The 11,783-nt window shown below is 54.0% G+C and overlaps 4 protein-coding genes across 4 annotated transcripts; 3 read left to right on the top strand and 1 right to left on the bottom strand.

Annotated features, from left to right (window-relative positions):
• Positions 1-29: 29 nt before the first annotated feature.
• COCSUDRAFT_59031 (hypothetical protein) lies at positions 30-1,951 on the top strand (the record flags this gene model as incomplete). The annotated part of the gene is made up of 6 exons (XM_005650986.1): positions 30-137; positions 281-406; positions 503-796; positions 950-1,033; positions 1,151-1,345; positions 1,463-1,951. The coding sequence occupies 6 exons, from the start codon at positions 30-32 to the stop codon at positions 1,949-1,951; spliced, it is 1,296 nt and encodes a 431-aa protein (XP_005651043.1).
• A 262-nt stretch (positions 1,952-2,213) lies between these two features.
• COCSUDRAFT_12245 (hypothetical protein) lies at positions 2,214-3,002 on the bottom strand (the record flags this gene model as incomplete). Its single annotated transcript, XM_005650985.1, has 2 exons — positions 2,214-2,496; positions 2,617-3,002. Coding segments are annotated over 2 exons (669 nt in total), but the record flags the coding sequence as incomplete, so codon positions are not given.
• A 1,063-nt stretch (positions 3,003-4,065) lies between these two features.
• On the top strand, positions 4,066-7,171 carry COCSUDRAFT_46111 (hypothetical protein; the record flags this gene model as incomplete). Its single annotated transcript, XM_005650984.1, has 10 exons — positions 4,066-4,120; positions 4,268-4,485; positions 4,593-4,825; positions 4,966-5,120; positions 5,219-5,271; positions 5,360-5,479; positions 5,580-5,678; positions 5,771-5,986; positions 6,119-6,327; positions 6,532-7,171. The coding sequence occupies 10 exons, from the start codon at positions 4,066-4,068 to the stop codon at positions 6,671-6,673; spliced, it is 1,500 nt and encodes a 499-aa protein (XP_005651041.1). The 3' UTR covers positions 6,674-7,171.
• Positions 7,172-7,796: 625 nt separating this feature from the next.
• COCSUDRAFT_46110 (hypothetical protein) lies at positions 7,797-11,747 on the top strand (the record flags this gene model as incomplete). The annotated part of the gene is made up of 12 exons (XM_005650983.1): positions 7,797-7,894; positions 7,932-8,055; positions 8,233-8,361; positions 8,454-8,508; positions 8,629-8,801; positions 8,941-9,013; positions 9,414-9,613; positions 9,931-10,134; positions 10,282-10,476; positions 10,739-10,939; positions 11,149-11,292; positions 11,415-11,747. 12 exons carry the CDS (start codon positions 7,797-7,799, stop codon positions 11,550-11,552), a joined length of 1,734 nt encoding a protein of 577 aa, XP_005651040.1. The 3' UTR covers positions 11,553-11,747.
• Positions 11,748-11,783: the final 36 nt, after the last annotated feature.

The following is an 11,783-nucleotide window of genomic DNA, read 5'->3' as shown; positions in this document are numbered from 1 at the left end:
TGATTTGGGTACACAATGCCATCATCAACATGCATGCAAGGAGGCGAGAACCCGAGCTGGCATTTGCAGAGGCAGAGGAGATTCGACCCCGGCTTGACTCTTTCTCGTATGCTGGACTACTGAATGCCTGCGCAAAGGTATGGCATAGATGCATGGAACACATCACATCAAGCTCGACATTTTGCTCAATGCATGGTGAGATTTGCTCGCTGTCATGTCATGACAGTGCTCTCATGGACCACTTTTTGTGTTTCGCCTCACATGATAAAGATTTGAGCAGGCACAGCATCCTCCTTATGACCTGCCAGAGCAGTACGCTCGGCGCGCACAAGAGATATTTGAGGACATGGTCACAAATGGGATTGTGCCCTCCACTGTGCACTACCACACCCTGATGGACTGCCAGGTGTGGTGCAATAGGTGCTTGTGACGGCAGCCTGCGATTCAGGGCCTGCCCTAGGATTTTTGTTTTTGTATGTGAAGAAGTCTCATGTCCGTGCAGGCCAAGGCCGGGAAAGCTGAGGAAGCTATTGGAACTTTCAAGGCCATGCAGCAAGGGGGCTTGCCACCCACGACATGGTCCCTGAACATCCTCTTGAGCGCCTGTGCGCGAACAAGGCAGCCTGTTCGAGCCAAGGAGATCATGGAAGATCTCACCTCGCAGGGGGTCAAGAGTGATGTGATGACCTGGAACACCTTGCTGTCGGCATTTGCCAGGGCCAAGCACATAGATGGCGCTTACCAGGTCTGGCAACAGATGCAGCAGTCTGGGGTAACTCCGGATCGCTTCACCCAGGTGGGTGTTTTCAGCTCAATCTGCCGCCTGTTTTGTTGGGGGGACAAAAACTCCGGTCACATCTTCAGGCTTGCGACGTGATTAGATGCCACATGCACAGTAGCAATCAAGTATGCATGCTGATATTGAAACTTGGAATGCGTTGCCATGCAGCGAGCGCTGTCAGAGGCATTCGCTGGGAATGTAGCCATGGCTGCACAGATTGTCCAGGAGGCGGATTGGCTGCAGCAGAGGATGGTACACACCTTTTCAGAAATCATACAGCTATTGTTCTTCAGAGCGTCTCTTCCTGTGTCAAGCACCGCCATTGTTCTGCCACTGTTCCCTCAACAATGCTGCCCTGCTGTTGGCCAGGGTGAGAGCAGGAATGAAGCAGCATCCACCTCAGGTGAGGATGGGCAGGGTGTGGGTGGGAGGCTGCGTGTGCATCGGGGAGCAGACCTGTCAGCCAGCGATGCCGCCGACCCCATGACAGCCACAGTGCACCGCCCCTTCCTGCTCAACCTCCATGGCCTCTCCCAGTCGGCCGCAAGGATTGCTCTTGTGCAGGTACAACTAGCACCTTGCTTCTTTCTGTCATGTCATGTAATCTGGATTCACGCATGTTCTTCTGACATTCACGAGTCTCAATCCTGGAAGAAGCCCAAGTGAGCGTGTTGCCTGCAGCGACTGGACTACCTGACATTCGCACACATTCAGCACACACTACCAAAGGTAAACCACAGAAGGAAGAGAGAGGAGCGACATGGCGATTTTGGCGGCTACAGCAAACAGGCGCGCGATGGAGAAAGGAGGCAAGGCAGAGCCTCAAGCAGCCAAGGGAGTCCCGATGAAGAGGCCAGCGGCATTGCTGTGCAAGATTTGGAAATAGTTGTGGGGCAGGGCAAACGCAGTCATGGAATGTCTGTGCTGAGGGATGCTGCGTTGGAGATCCTGAGCAGCAAGGGCATTGAATTCCAGCAACACCCCAACAAGGGGAGGCTGGTAGTGCCCAGTGATGCATTGAGAAGGTATGTAGTGGCGCAGAAAGAGAGCGAGTACAAGAGCCGCTTCTTCCACATGGCCAGCATGCAGTATGTTGTGGTTGGCCTGGGCCTGTCGGCGGTCCTGTCAGCCATTTATGTTGTCCCCTTAATCCTTGATCATGCATTGTAAAAAATCCGGCAGGGAATGTGAAGAGCTACCTCCTGCGACCACTTGACCTCGGATTGCACGAGCCTCAAAACGTATTTGTCCATCAAATTTTCCTCTCCATTTATGCATGATGCACAACATACGTAACCGCTGCTTTCCAGAATCAGCAGTCTCAGAGGTCCTACCTAAAAATGGGACTAGATCCCATTCTTCAAAGCTGGCCTGCTTGTAGTTCCAAAGTGTTCCAACATTTGCATACAAATTTTCAATGCAGGATCTGCCGTCAGGCTGTTTGTGGTACACTCTCCAGCTGTTGAACAGAGGACACAAATGCATGGATTTTAGCAGCATCTTTTCTGAGCTTGTCTGGGCCAGTGACTCCGCTGGACACATCCACCCCATTGGGATGCAGCTGCTGCACAGCGTTTGCCACATTGTGCGGTCCCAGCCCACCAGCCAAGAACCAGCCTCGTTGGGCAACCTGCTTGGGCGGCTGAAGGTTTGCCCAGTCAAACTTCTCCCCGCTGCCGCCGACAATCCCATCCACAAGCACCCATTCCACAGACCTGCATTGCAGGGTTGTATACACAATGGATTTGAGGCAATTACAACATAAGATACACCCTAATTCTGGTCCTCCCATGTCCCAACAAAGAGACAGAATCTTGGGCTGCACTGGCGCTCACCTGGAGAGGTCCTGACCAAGAGATGCTGCAAGCTCTCCTGGCTGAAGCGTCTGAATGACGCCATCGGAGTCAGCATGCAAGACATAGATGATCTGAAGAAACTCTGGCAGGGATGCCACTGCCTCCCTTGCCACGTCTCCATGCAGTTGAGCCACCCCAATCCCAGCCTCCCTACACCTGTGCTCTATTGTGCGCGCATCTTCATCCACGAAAACACCCACTGCCTGTGCGCCGTGCTCCCTTGCCACAGCAGCAATGGCCTGCGCGACTGCTGGCGCCACAGACCGCTTGGCCTTTGGCCACATGATCATGCCAATGAAGTTGGCACCTGCCGCTGCGGCCAGCTCGGCATCCTCCGCACTGGTGACTCCGCATATCTTTATCAGTGTCGTGGCCCCATTATGGTCAGAGTGAGCACGGGTCGCTTTTCGCCTCTGCTGGTGGCTGTGCTGGGGAGCTACGACACCATGCCGCCTGTGATGACAATTCAATGCACGTCATTGATTGTATAAAAGAATGCACGGGAACTTCTCTGCAGCTTGATCTATATAAGCGATACCTACCTGCAAGTAGCTTGAAGCACAGCAGATCTCGGAAAGAAGAGGGGAGCCCTGGCCTGGCCAACAGAGCTAGAACAGGAAAATTTAATCATTCCGAACAGCTACCAGGTTTGGCATAAGTGCTAAGAGAGGTAGAGCATCTAGCTCAAGTGTCGGAGCTTGTGCTCTATGGTAGTACTTGATGCCCAGGTCAAGTTTGCATTCATATAAAGTGCACACGAAACATTAGAGAGTTTCTTCGTCTCCCCACAATAATGGATGGCTCGAATGTTCGTGGGCTTCATGCCACTAACAATCTGAGCTGGCCGGTGACTCATCATCTGCTGGGTGCCTTGCTGTTCCGTTCGCCTCGAACACTGCAAGCTGTTGATCGCTCCTTGCGCCAGTGGGATGTCTTTGTAAACTTTAAATTAAATATTACAAATCGTTCATCAATCGCAAGCTGGTTGTTACGCTACTGGGCTATTGATGCACTGCTGATTATGTCCAAGAAGCTCTAGCAAGGTACCGCTCGGTGCCTCTCTGTCCCGGAACAGTATGAATCACAGTTACAATTGTTCCATTCTTTGAAAATATCATACATATATTCTGGAGTCTCTGTCAAGACAGTCGTTCCAACTATATGGTGCTGCTTAGAAATCGGTGTCTTCCCCTCCGTTGCATCCCTTAGAAATAACGGTCTGATAATATTTGGCGTTTCTTGCAGCTGGAGAGTGACCTTGTGCCTAGTACCAGGCAACTATGCAGGCCATTATTGGACCAAGGCCCTTTGGTTTCTCTGTCAGGCAGCCTCAGCACCACAATAGACGAGCAGCAGTGTGCAGCCACCTGCCGCCAACAACCTCCTGGCCCATAACAGAGCGGCATGCGCTAGCACAGTGCAGACGGCATGGCAGCATATTCAGGCAGTCTTTTGGTGTCCACTTGCCTCAGAGGGACAGCAGGTGTCAGGCGCGACAGAGAAGCAATGGCGGGTCCGACTGGGGCTCTTCAGGTCTGTCACTGATGTTCCAGATAACCACATCTGCTTGGTGCTGAAACCTCTGCGTTGTGGCTCACCAAGCTACTGAGAGGGACACATCATCTAGCAGGTAGCGAAGATGATGTGGCGGTACCATCGGCGCCACTGCGCGGGAAATTGGAGAGCGTGAGCATACCTCAGGCGCTGCGGAAGCGTGTGGAGGACGCCGTGGAGTCCCTGGGTGGGCGTGTGACAGTGGGAGACGTAGCAGCTCGCGCTGGGGTGTCTTTGGAAGATACAGAAAGGACCCTCAATGCCCTGGCAGCAGACAGCCAGGGAGTGCTGCAGGTCAGATTTTTTCTATCTCCTTTTGCCTCTTGTTTCTATGCGAGCTGAAATGCAAGCAAAAACCACTTAGGGGGAGTGAGAGGCTGAGATGCATGTTTGTGACGCAGGTCTCAGAGGCTGGAGATGTTCTGTATGTGTTGCCTCAGAACTTCAAAAGCATTATCCAGGGCAGATCAGTGCTACTGAAGCTTGAGCCTGCACTAGCCAGAGCCAAGTCAGCGGCAGGGTATGCTGTGCGCGTCAGCTTTGGCACTGCGCTCGTGGCATCTATTGTGCTGGTGTCACTCACCGTCATTGCTATTCTGACAGCAGCCAGCAGCAGTGACAGAGACGATCGCCGGTGAGTCATGCATTGGCTGCTACAACCAATCACATGGCAGTCCATTTTTGCTGCCATGTGCTGAACATGCAAGCTTGCCCTCCAGGCTTATCTGGTATTGTCAGCGTCAGGTTAGCTGAATTTGGGTTGATTAATAGCAGGAGCAGCAGCTACGGCTACGGCAGGTCACCATTCTCGACATTCATCAATGTCAGTGATCTCTTTTTCTACTGGGATCCTTACTACAGCCGCAGACGCGCAGTCTACCGCCAGAATCCCGGGGAAATGAATTTTTTCGAGTCAGTATTTTCATTTGGTGAGCTACTCCCCGAGAGCCTGCCTTGGTTGACCAAAAAAATCCAGTGCTTCACCCTGGGCATCATGGAGAGCTGACAAGGTGAATTGCTATCGCAGTCTTTGGTGATGGCGATCCCAACCTGGTCCACGACGAGCAGCGCTGGAAAATGGTGCGCCTCACTTGAGCCTTCCATAGCCCTTTGTGCCATACTTTGTGCTATAGAGCTCAGCATCAACCTTCATCTGGGCACATGGCAGGTGGGGCAGCTCATTCAGAGCAAGGGAGGCGTCGTGACAGCAGAGCAGCTTGCTCCCTTCATGGACTTGTCACCTGATGATCTGGAGAAGATAGACGGCTACACAAATGAGAGCTACATGGTGAGACATCTTCTCTTTTTGTCCTCGTCCCTCCTGTTTCATTCATGGTGTTGTCAATGTAGAGGATTGCAGCATATGACTTAGTGCGCATTGTGAGCAGGTGCCAGCCCTGGTGAGATTCAACGGCCATCCGGAGGTGAGCCAGAGTGGGGAGCTGCTGTACGTCTTCCCATCCCTGCAGCGCACAGCAAGGACACAGGTGAGCTGCATGCACTTGGCGCAGGTATCAGGTGCTTCTCCTATTCCTGGCTGTGCACGCATCTGTGAGCCTGATGTGGTACTTGTGTGCAGAGGACGGTGGGCCCACCGGCAAAGGATGCTGCTCTGGAGCGCCGATGGAATTTCACCAACGCGTCGGAGGGACAGCGGCTGGGCGCGATTGCACTGGGGGTGGCCAACTGCGTGGGCGTGCTCTACCTGGGCAGCCTGCTGGCACAGCCTGGTGTCAGCCAGATGCTGGCGCAGAGCTCCCTGGGCTTCATGAACAATCTCTTCCCCTTCCTGCAGGTGAGTTCTCTCCGGTTGATGCAATTATCCCCCTTCATCTTGCCTTTTTTAGTAGCACATGTGCGTGTTTGTCTGCAGCATCAGGATTCACTGCACATCAGAGGTATCTGAAGGGTGGGGTGTGGCAAGCAGGCGTACGCGGCTTCATTCTTTGCAATTCCAGCCGTCCGCTGGTTCTTCAACAGGCGGAGGAACAATGCGATCGAGGCACGCAACCAGGCGCGCCTTGACGCGCTCGGGAAGCTGAGCTCTCCATCCCTGAGAGCCAAGATTGCTGCGGCTGGCAAGCTGGCAGAGCGGGTGGTCATCCAGGACCGAGACCTCATCTACAGTTCTGACAGGTGGCCCATCCCTGGCTCAGATACAGTATACCCATTGGCTCACGCGCCCAAGACTAGCAACCCTTCAATGCAGAGTACTGCGCTGTAGTTAAACAGGTTCACTTGATCACACTTTGCTCTCTTTAGCATGATCAGGTCTCTGCGAGAGGTAATGCTGGCAAGCTGTGGTCCAGCCATTCACGAGAGTGCACTGCTGTGGAACAGGGATCTGGCGGCGCAGCAGACGGACACAGAAGGCAGATATTTTGACGAGCGCCTGCGCGAGCGGGAGAGCGCCAGGAAAGTGGCGGCAGAACGCTCATCCATGGAGTTCGAGCGCACCCGGCAGTATGAAACGGACTACTGACAGTAAGCTGCCTTGACCAAAACCGCAGCTGAATCCCAGGCAGGCGTGTTATGGGTTCTGAACGCCCTGCAGCGGGCACAAGCAGACAAGAACCAGCTTCACCTGCAATTTCCTGCTTCTATTGGATTGACTTCTTTGCAAGTGCTGGGCCTGTACTTCCCATTGAATGATTGGAATTCTAGTTTAGACAAGCCAAATTTTGCATTGACAACAGCTATGAACATGAAGTCTCTGAGGCTCTGCCATCGATGGTTTATTAAAGAATCCAGCCCAATCTACACTCTCTCTCGCTATATAGGGCCCCAGATATGAGCTGATTCTTTGCGGGCTTAATCACGCCGGTGTGCATCGTGCATGGCCAATTCTTATCACATGTTCACAGTATCACTGTGCCGGTGACCGGTGCAGTTACTGACTTGGTGCTTATTAACTTGGTGATTTCTAGACTGCTGTAATCTGAAGGTATCCGGGCCCAGGCCTGGCTGCCCTGCCAGGAACAGAGCAAATCACAATCTCAAAATCCACTTACTTGCAACTGACATGCGACAGCTATGGCGGTGCACCTGCAGCATTTTCGTTCTGCATGCCATCATCGCGTTGCCGCCAAAAAAGTGTGCACATGCATGTGCATATTTACGGCCCAGGCCGCGCACGGCGCCGCGCCGGCCCGTTATACTGGCCGGGCCCGAGCCCACTGAGCAGACCCTTGGGTAATTGTACACATTGTTAATTATCACTCAAGTGCCATTGTCTATCACAGACGCAGAGTTCATTTTTTCGGGTTGATGGAAGAGCCTCCCCATGGAATTGCTTTCTATTATCCTCTTTGGGCAAAAGCAAAAATGTGTTTGATGACATGCTGCTGACGTGTCGCCATCGAAGGGATCAGCCTTTTCACTTTCACCTTCGATGGAGCTCAAGCTGAAATGTGCGATCGCGAAATGTTAGGAGGACGGTACTGAAGGCGCATCACACCTGTGACAGAGTTTACTGGAAGCAAGTCCAAGTAAAGCGCGCGGTTACAAATGGTGCATCCCATCACTATTCGGGGTGTATCTTCTCCTGCGTCAAGATCTTTCGCAAACGAGCGACATCATATTCCGCAGTCCACGCATATCCAAATATGTGCCTTTCGCAGCAGTCTGCGCCCGTGCAAGAGGAGATATTCTCAAGCACGACTGGCAACTGCAGAGAGGCAACATGCAAGGGCATCTGCTTCAAGTGAAGTAGAGGCTGAAACATCCAATGTATCCAGCAGTTCTGCATCTGATGAGCCAGCAGATACTGACGTCACGATTCGGCGGACGATCGGCAACTTGGATGCCTTGCTTGGCATAGAGGAAGACGAGAAAGGGAAGCCCATAAACGACGGTGAAAGCAAGGTGACGAACGTCTGGCTCAATATCCAGTGGATGTGCCGGTGATGTCGACGTCTTGAGCTAGTGCAGCTCACCGCACGGAGAGGAGCACGATCAAACTCTGCACACCCCTTCAGAGGTTGATGTCTTCATCACTAAGTGGGAACAACGCCAGTAAATCTTTGGTCACATCCATTGCAGGGGGACAGGAGCGCTGGACTGGAGGTGGGAATTGCGCCAGAGGTGCTTCGACAACTTGCAGAGGCAGAGGCTGCAAGGGGCCCTGAGCCGGGCGATCTAGCTGATATCAAGCAGCTTGAAAAGCAGATGGTAAATCCTGCTGTCCTGCATCTTGCACTGGGCATTTGAATTTTGGACTGCAGTGGCGAGACAGTAGACTAATGGAGTGGGTTTCCATGCAGATGCAAATTGCAGAGACTGCAAAGCGCGCTGCAAGCGGCACGGACGAGAAGGAGAGTGAGTGATCCCACTGATCATTCACCATAAGATCAATTATGGTAGCATGTCGGCCTCTGGGTAATGCCCTGAATGTTGTATGCGCCTTGCATTGCAGCTCTGACAGCTGTCATTGTGCAGGTGAGGCAATGCTGCGCACAGAGTTTGAGAAGCTGCTGCAGATTTTGCGGCCGGAGAGTGTGATGGACAAAGAGGACTTGCAGCAGATGAAGGACAAAGTCTTTGGCCCAATGACGTTCTTCGTCACAGAAACGCGCCTCACAGATGACTTTGCTGTGGACGCCGGCTGGCTCGTGCGTCCCAAACCTACTTCCTGACACAGAAGTTCTCCATGCTTCACTAGCATGCACCTTACGTCCACTTTTGCAAATGGTGCTGCGCAATCTGGTACTGTGAAAGTAGTCAAACAAGGGTCCTGCTGTACTGCCTCAGATACGAGGGAACCTTCGAGCGAAGAAGGAGGAGGTTCTGGGCATTGTGGACAAGGGAATTCATGAATTGTTCGGTGAGCGACTGCACCTCTCTTGCACATGCATGTCTTCATACTCATCCAACCATCCCATCACATGAACACAGAGCGGGAAAGACAAGTGCCCAGGCTCGAGCGGGAAAGACAAGTGCCCAGGCTCGTGCACAGACCAGGAGCAGGCTGGTGGAGCGCTTTATGTAATGTCAATGTGCCAATCATGTGTTGGTAGCGACCCGTTGTGCATATGTTGTGGAGTATGGATCCAACCTTCGCGGGAGCTTTTCTTCATCCAGCTGCTCTATGGAAATGGCCTTCTATGCATCTCAGAGCTCTGCAGTGGCAGCCACCTAGAGCCTTGGGGAACCTGCAGCACTTCAGTGTCATGCACATGTCCTTACCTAACGCGGCAAATTGACTCATCATCGACTAATTGCAGGCGACAAGTACAGCGTGCTACTGGTGGAGGACCCGGATGCGGAGGAGGAGGATGCGCGTGGCGGCGCGCGTGTGGCGTTTCAGGTGATGCCCACGGCGGCCGTGGAGCCGGCGCCGGCGCCCGCGTGGCAGAGCTACGCCGCGGCCGTCCTCTTCCTCTTCTCCGCCGCCACCTGCCTGCAACTGGGCCTGGCCGCCAACGTCTCCCTCCTCCCCAAGGCATGCTCAGCACCCACTGCCGCATGTGCTCTATATAGACGTTTACAGTATAATCGTTGGAGATCTGCAGCTGGCACGGTATACAGAATTGCCGGATAGGGGCCCTGCTGTGGGCTTCAGCACTCACTGCCACACAACATTGAGCAAGGACTATTAGCTAGAGACGATCTGCGGCTGGCAGGACGTGCTGCGCTGCTTTGAGCTGATTGACTGTATGATGGGAGGATGGCCCAGGTCACAATGGAGAGCAGTCGGGGACAAGCAGGAGGTTGAGACATGGATTGGGCTGGGTTGTGCAGGAAATCATCGAGTGGCTGGCCAAGCCGGAGAACCTGCAGGCGGATAGCCTGCCGCCTTTCGTGGAGAACTTTGATGTGGCACCCTACCTTGTCTCCGCACTGCCCATTGCCGGCGGCGTGCTGGGCATCAACCTGCTGCACGAGCTCGTCCAGCGCTCTGTCGCCGCCAGCAAGCAGGCACGCCCACCCACCACCTCCAACACTGTCCTACCACTATCTTCCCGCCAGCACATCTGTGGCACATGCATGCGGGACTGCCTCCAATGCTGTTACCAGCGGTTATCTATTATGTTACAGAAGTGCTGTAGCTTCCTTGGTACCACTGAGGGAGAAGGACTGGTTGACTTGCAGATCAAGCTGGGGCCGCCGCTCTTCGTGCCGAACGGGCAGATCGGCTCGTTTGGGGCGCTGTCTCAGACGAAGAGCCTGGTGCGCAACCGGACCGACCTCTTCGATCTGGCCTTCTCCGGGCCTGCAGCCGGCTGCGCCGTCTCGGTCGTGGTCTTCATCGTGGGCCTCGTGCTCTCCGGCAGTGGCCTCCCCAAGGTGTGTTGCACCAGCCGATTACAGTAAATTGGCCGGCGCCTTTTGAGCACCGCTTTTGTGCACTATCTGGATGTGTGCATTTGTGTCTTCTTCCTGCACCCACCCTGATTGCGCAAATCGCCCGAGCAACAGCCAGAGGCGAGGTGCACAGAGAGCAAAATGAGGACCTCCACAAGATGCATAGGAAGCCCTGCCATGCACCTGGAATTCTAGTGCACACATGCACCATGCAAAATGTGCTGATGTGCTGGTGTTGTGGCAGGAGGAGCTGCTGCCGGTGCCGGCGTCGCTGTTCCAGGGCAGCCTGCTGCTGGGGGGACTGGCGCGCGCCGTGCTGGGCCCCGCTGCGGCCGGCGCGCCAACGCTCATCCACCCGCTCTTCATCACCGGCTGGTGCGGCCTCGTCGTCAGCGCCCTCAACCTCCTCCCCGTCGGCTCCCTCGACGGCGGCCGCATGGTCCAGGTAAACACCCCCCTCCCCCGCAAGAAAAGACCTGTGTCTCTTCGTCTTAAATTTAATCCACTGAGTGTGTGTGTGGGGGGCAGATGAGCGCTGGTTAGTCCTGCCTGGGAGCCCCCTTTGGGTAAAGTCTCCTTTTGAGCATGTGCAGCTGGGAGTTTTTTCTATCGGTGCGCTGATGTTTGAGGTGAGGTTGCATGCATGTGTGACAGGCGGCGTATGGGCGGAGTGCGCTGGCTGCCACGTCCTTCTTCACATACGTGGGCCTGGGCCTTGGCTTCCTGGCATCCTCCCTGTCACTGCCCTTCGGGCTCTTCGTGCTCATCTGCCAGAGGAACAGCGAGAAGTACATCCAGGTGGGCTGCCTGGCCTCCCTCTACCTATGCTTCAAGCGTCTCTATTTGAGCTGCATTATCTTCAGTGGCTGATTCAGGCAGGTGATCGAGCCTGACAAGATGTTTGGATGTGTGTGTTGCAGGACAGTGTCACGCCACCGGAGCCAGGTCGACAGCGCATCACCTGGATCGCGGTTCTGCTCTCTCTGCTAATCCTGCTGCCCATGCTCCCTGAGGCGGCCGAGAATATCAGCTCAGTTGCACCGGGCCTTTACTTGTAAAGTTAGATTTTTGCTCCAGTGAAAACCACTTTGAACTCTTCGACAGTGGTCAGCCATGAGGGATGTGTGTGATAGAAGATGCATGTGGCTACATTGAAGCCAAGTAGATTGGATATTCTGAAGTGGAAAGCAAGCGGGGCATATTCTGAAGCATAGGCAATGATGGTGAGACGAGTCTGCAACTGCGAGTCTTTGAGAAACACTGCAACAGCCTAGCAATCTTCCAGACCT

This window comes from Coccomyxa subellipsoidea (assembly GCF_000258705.1).
Source record: "Coccomyxa subellipsoidea C-169, whole genome shotgun sequence".
NCBI classification, from domain to species: Eukaryota; Viridiplantae; Chlorophyta; class Trebouxiophyceae; family Coccomyxaceae; genus Coccomyxa; species Coccomyxa subellipsoidea.
The sequence above is the reverse complement of the archived record's forward strand: the minus strand, read 5'-3'. Positions and strand labels throughout refer to the sequence as shown.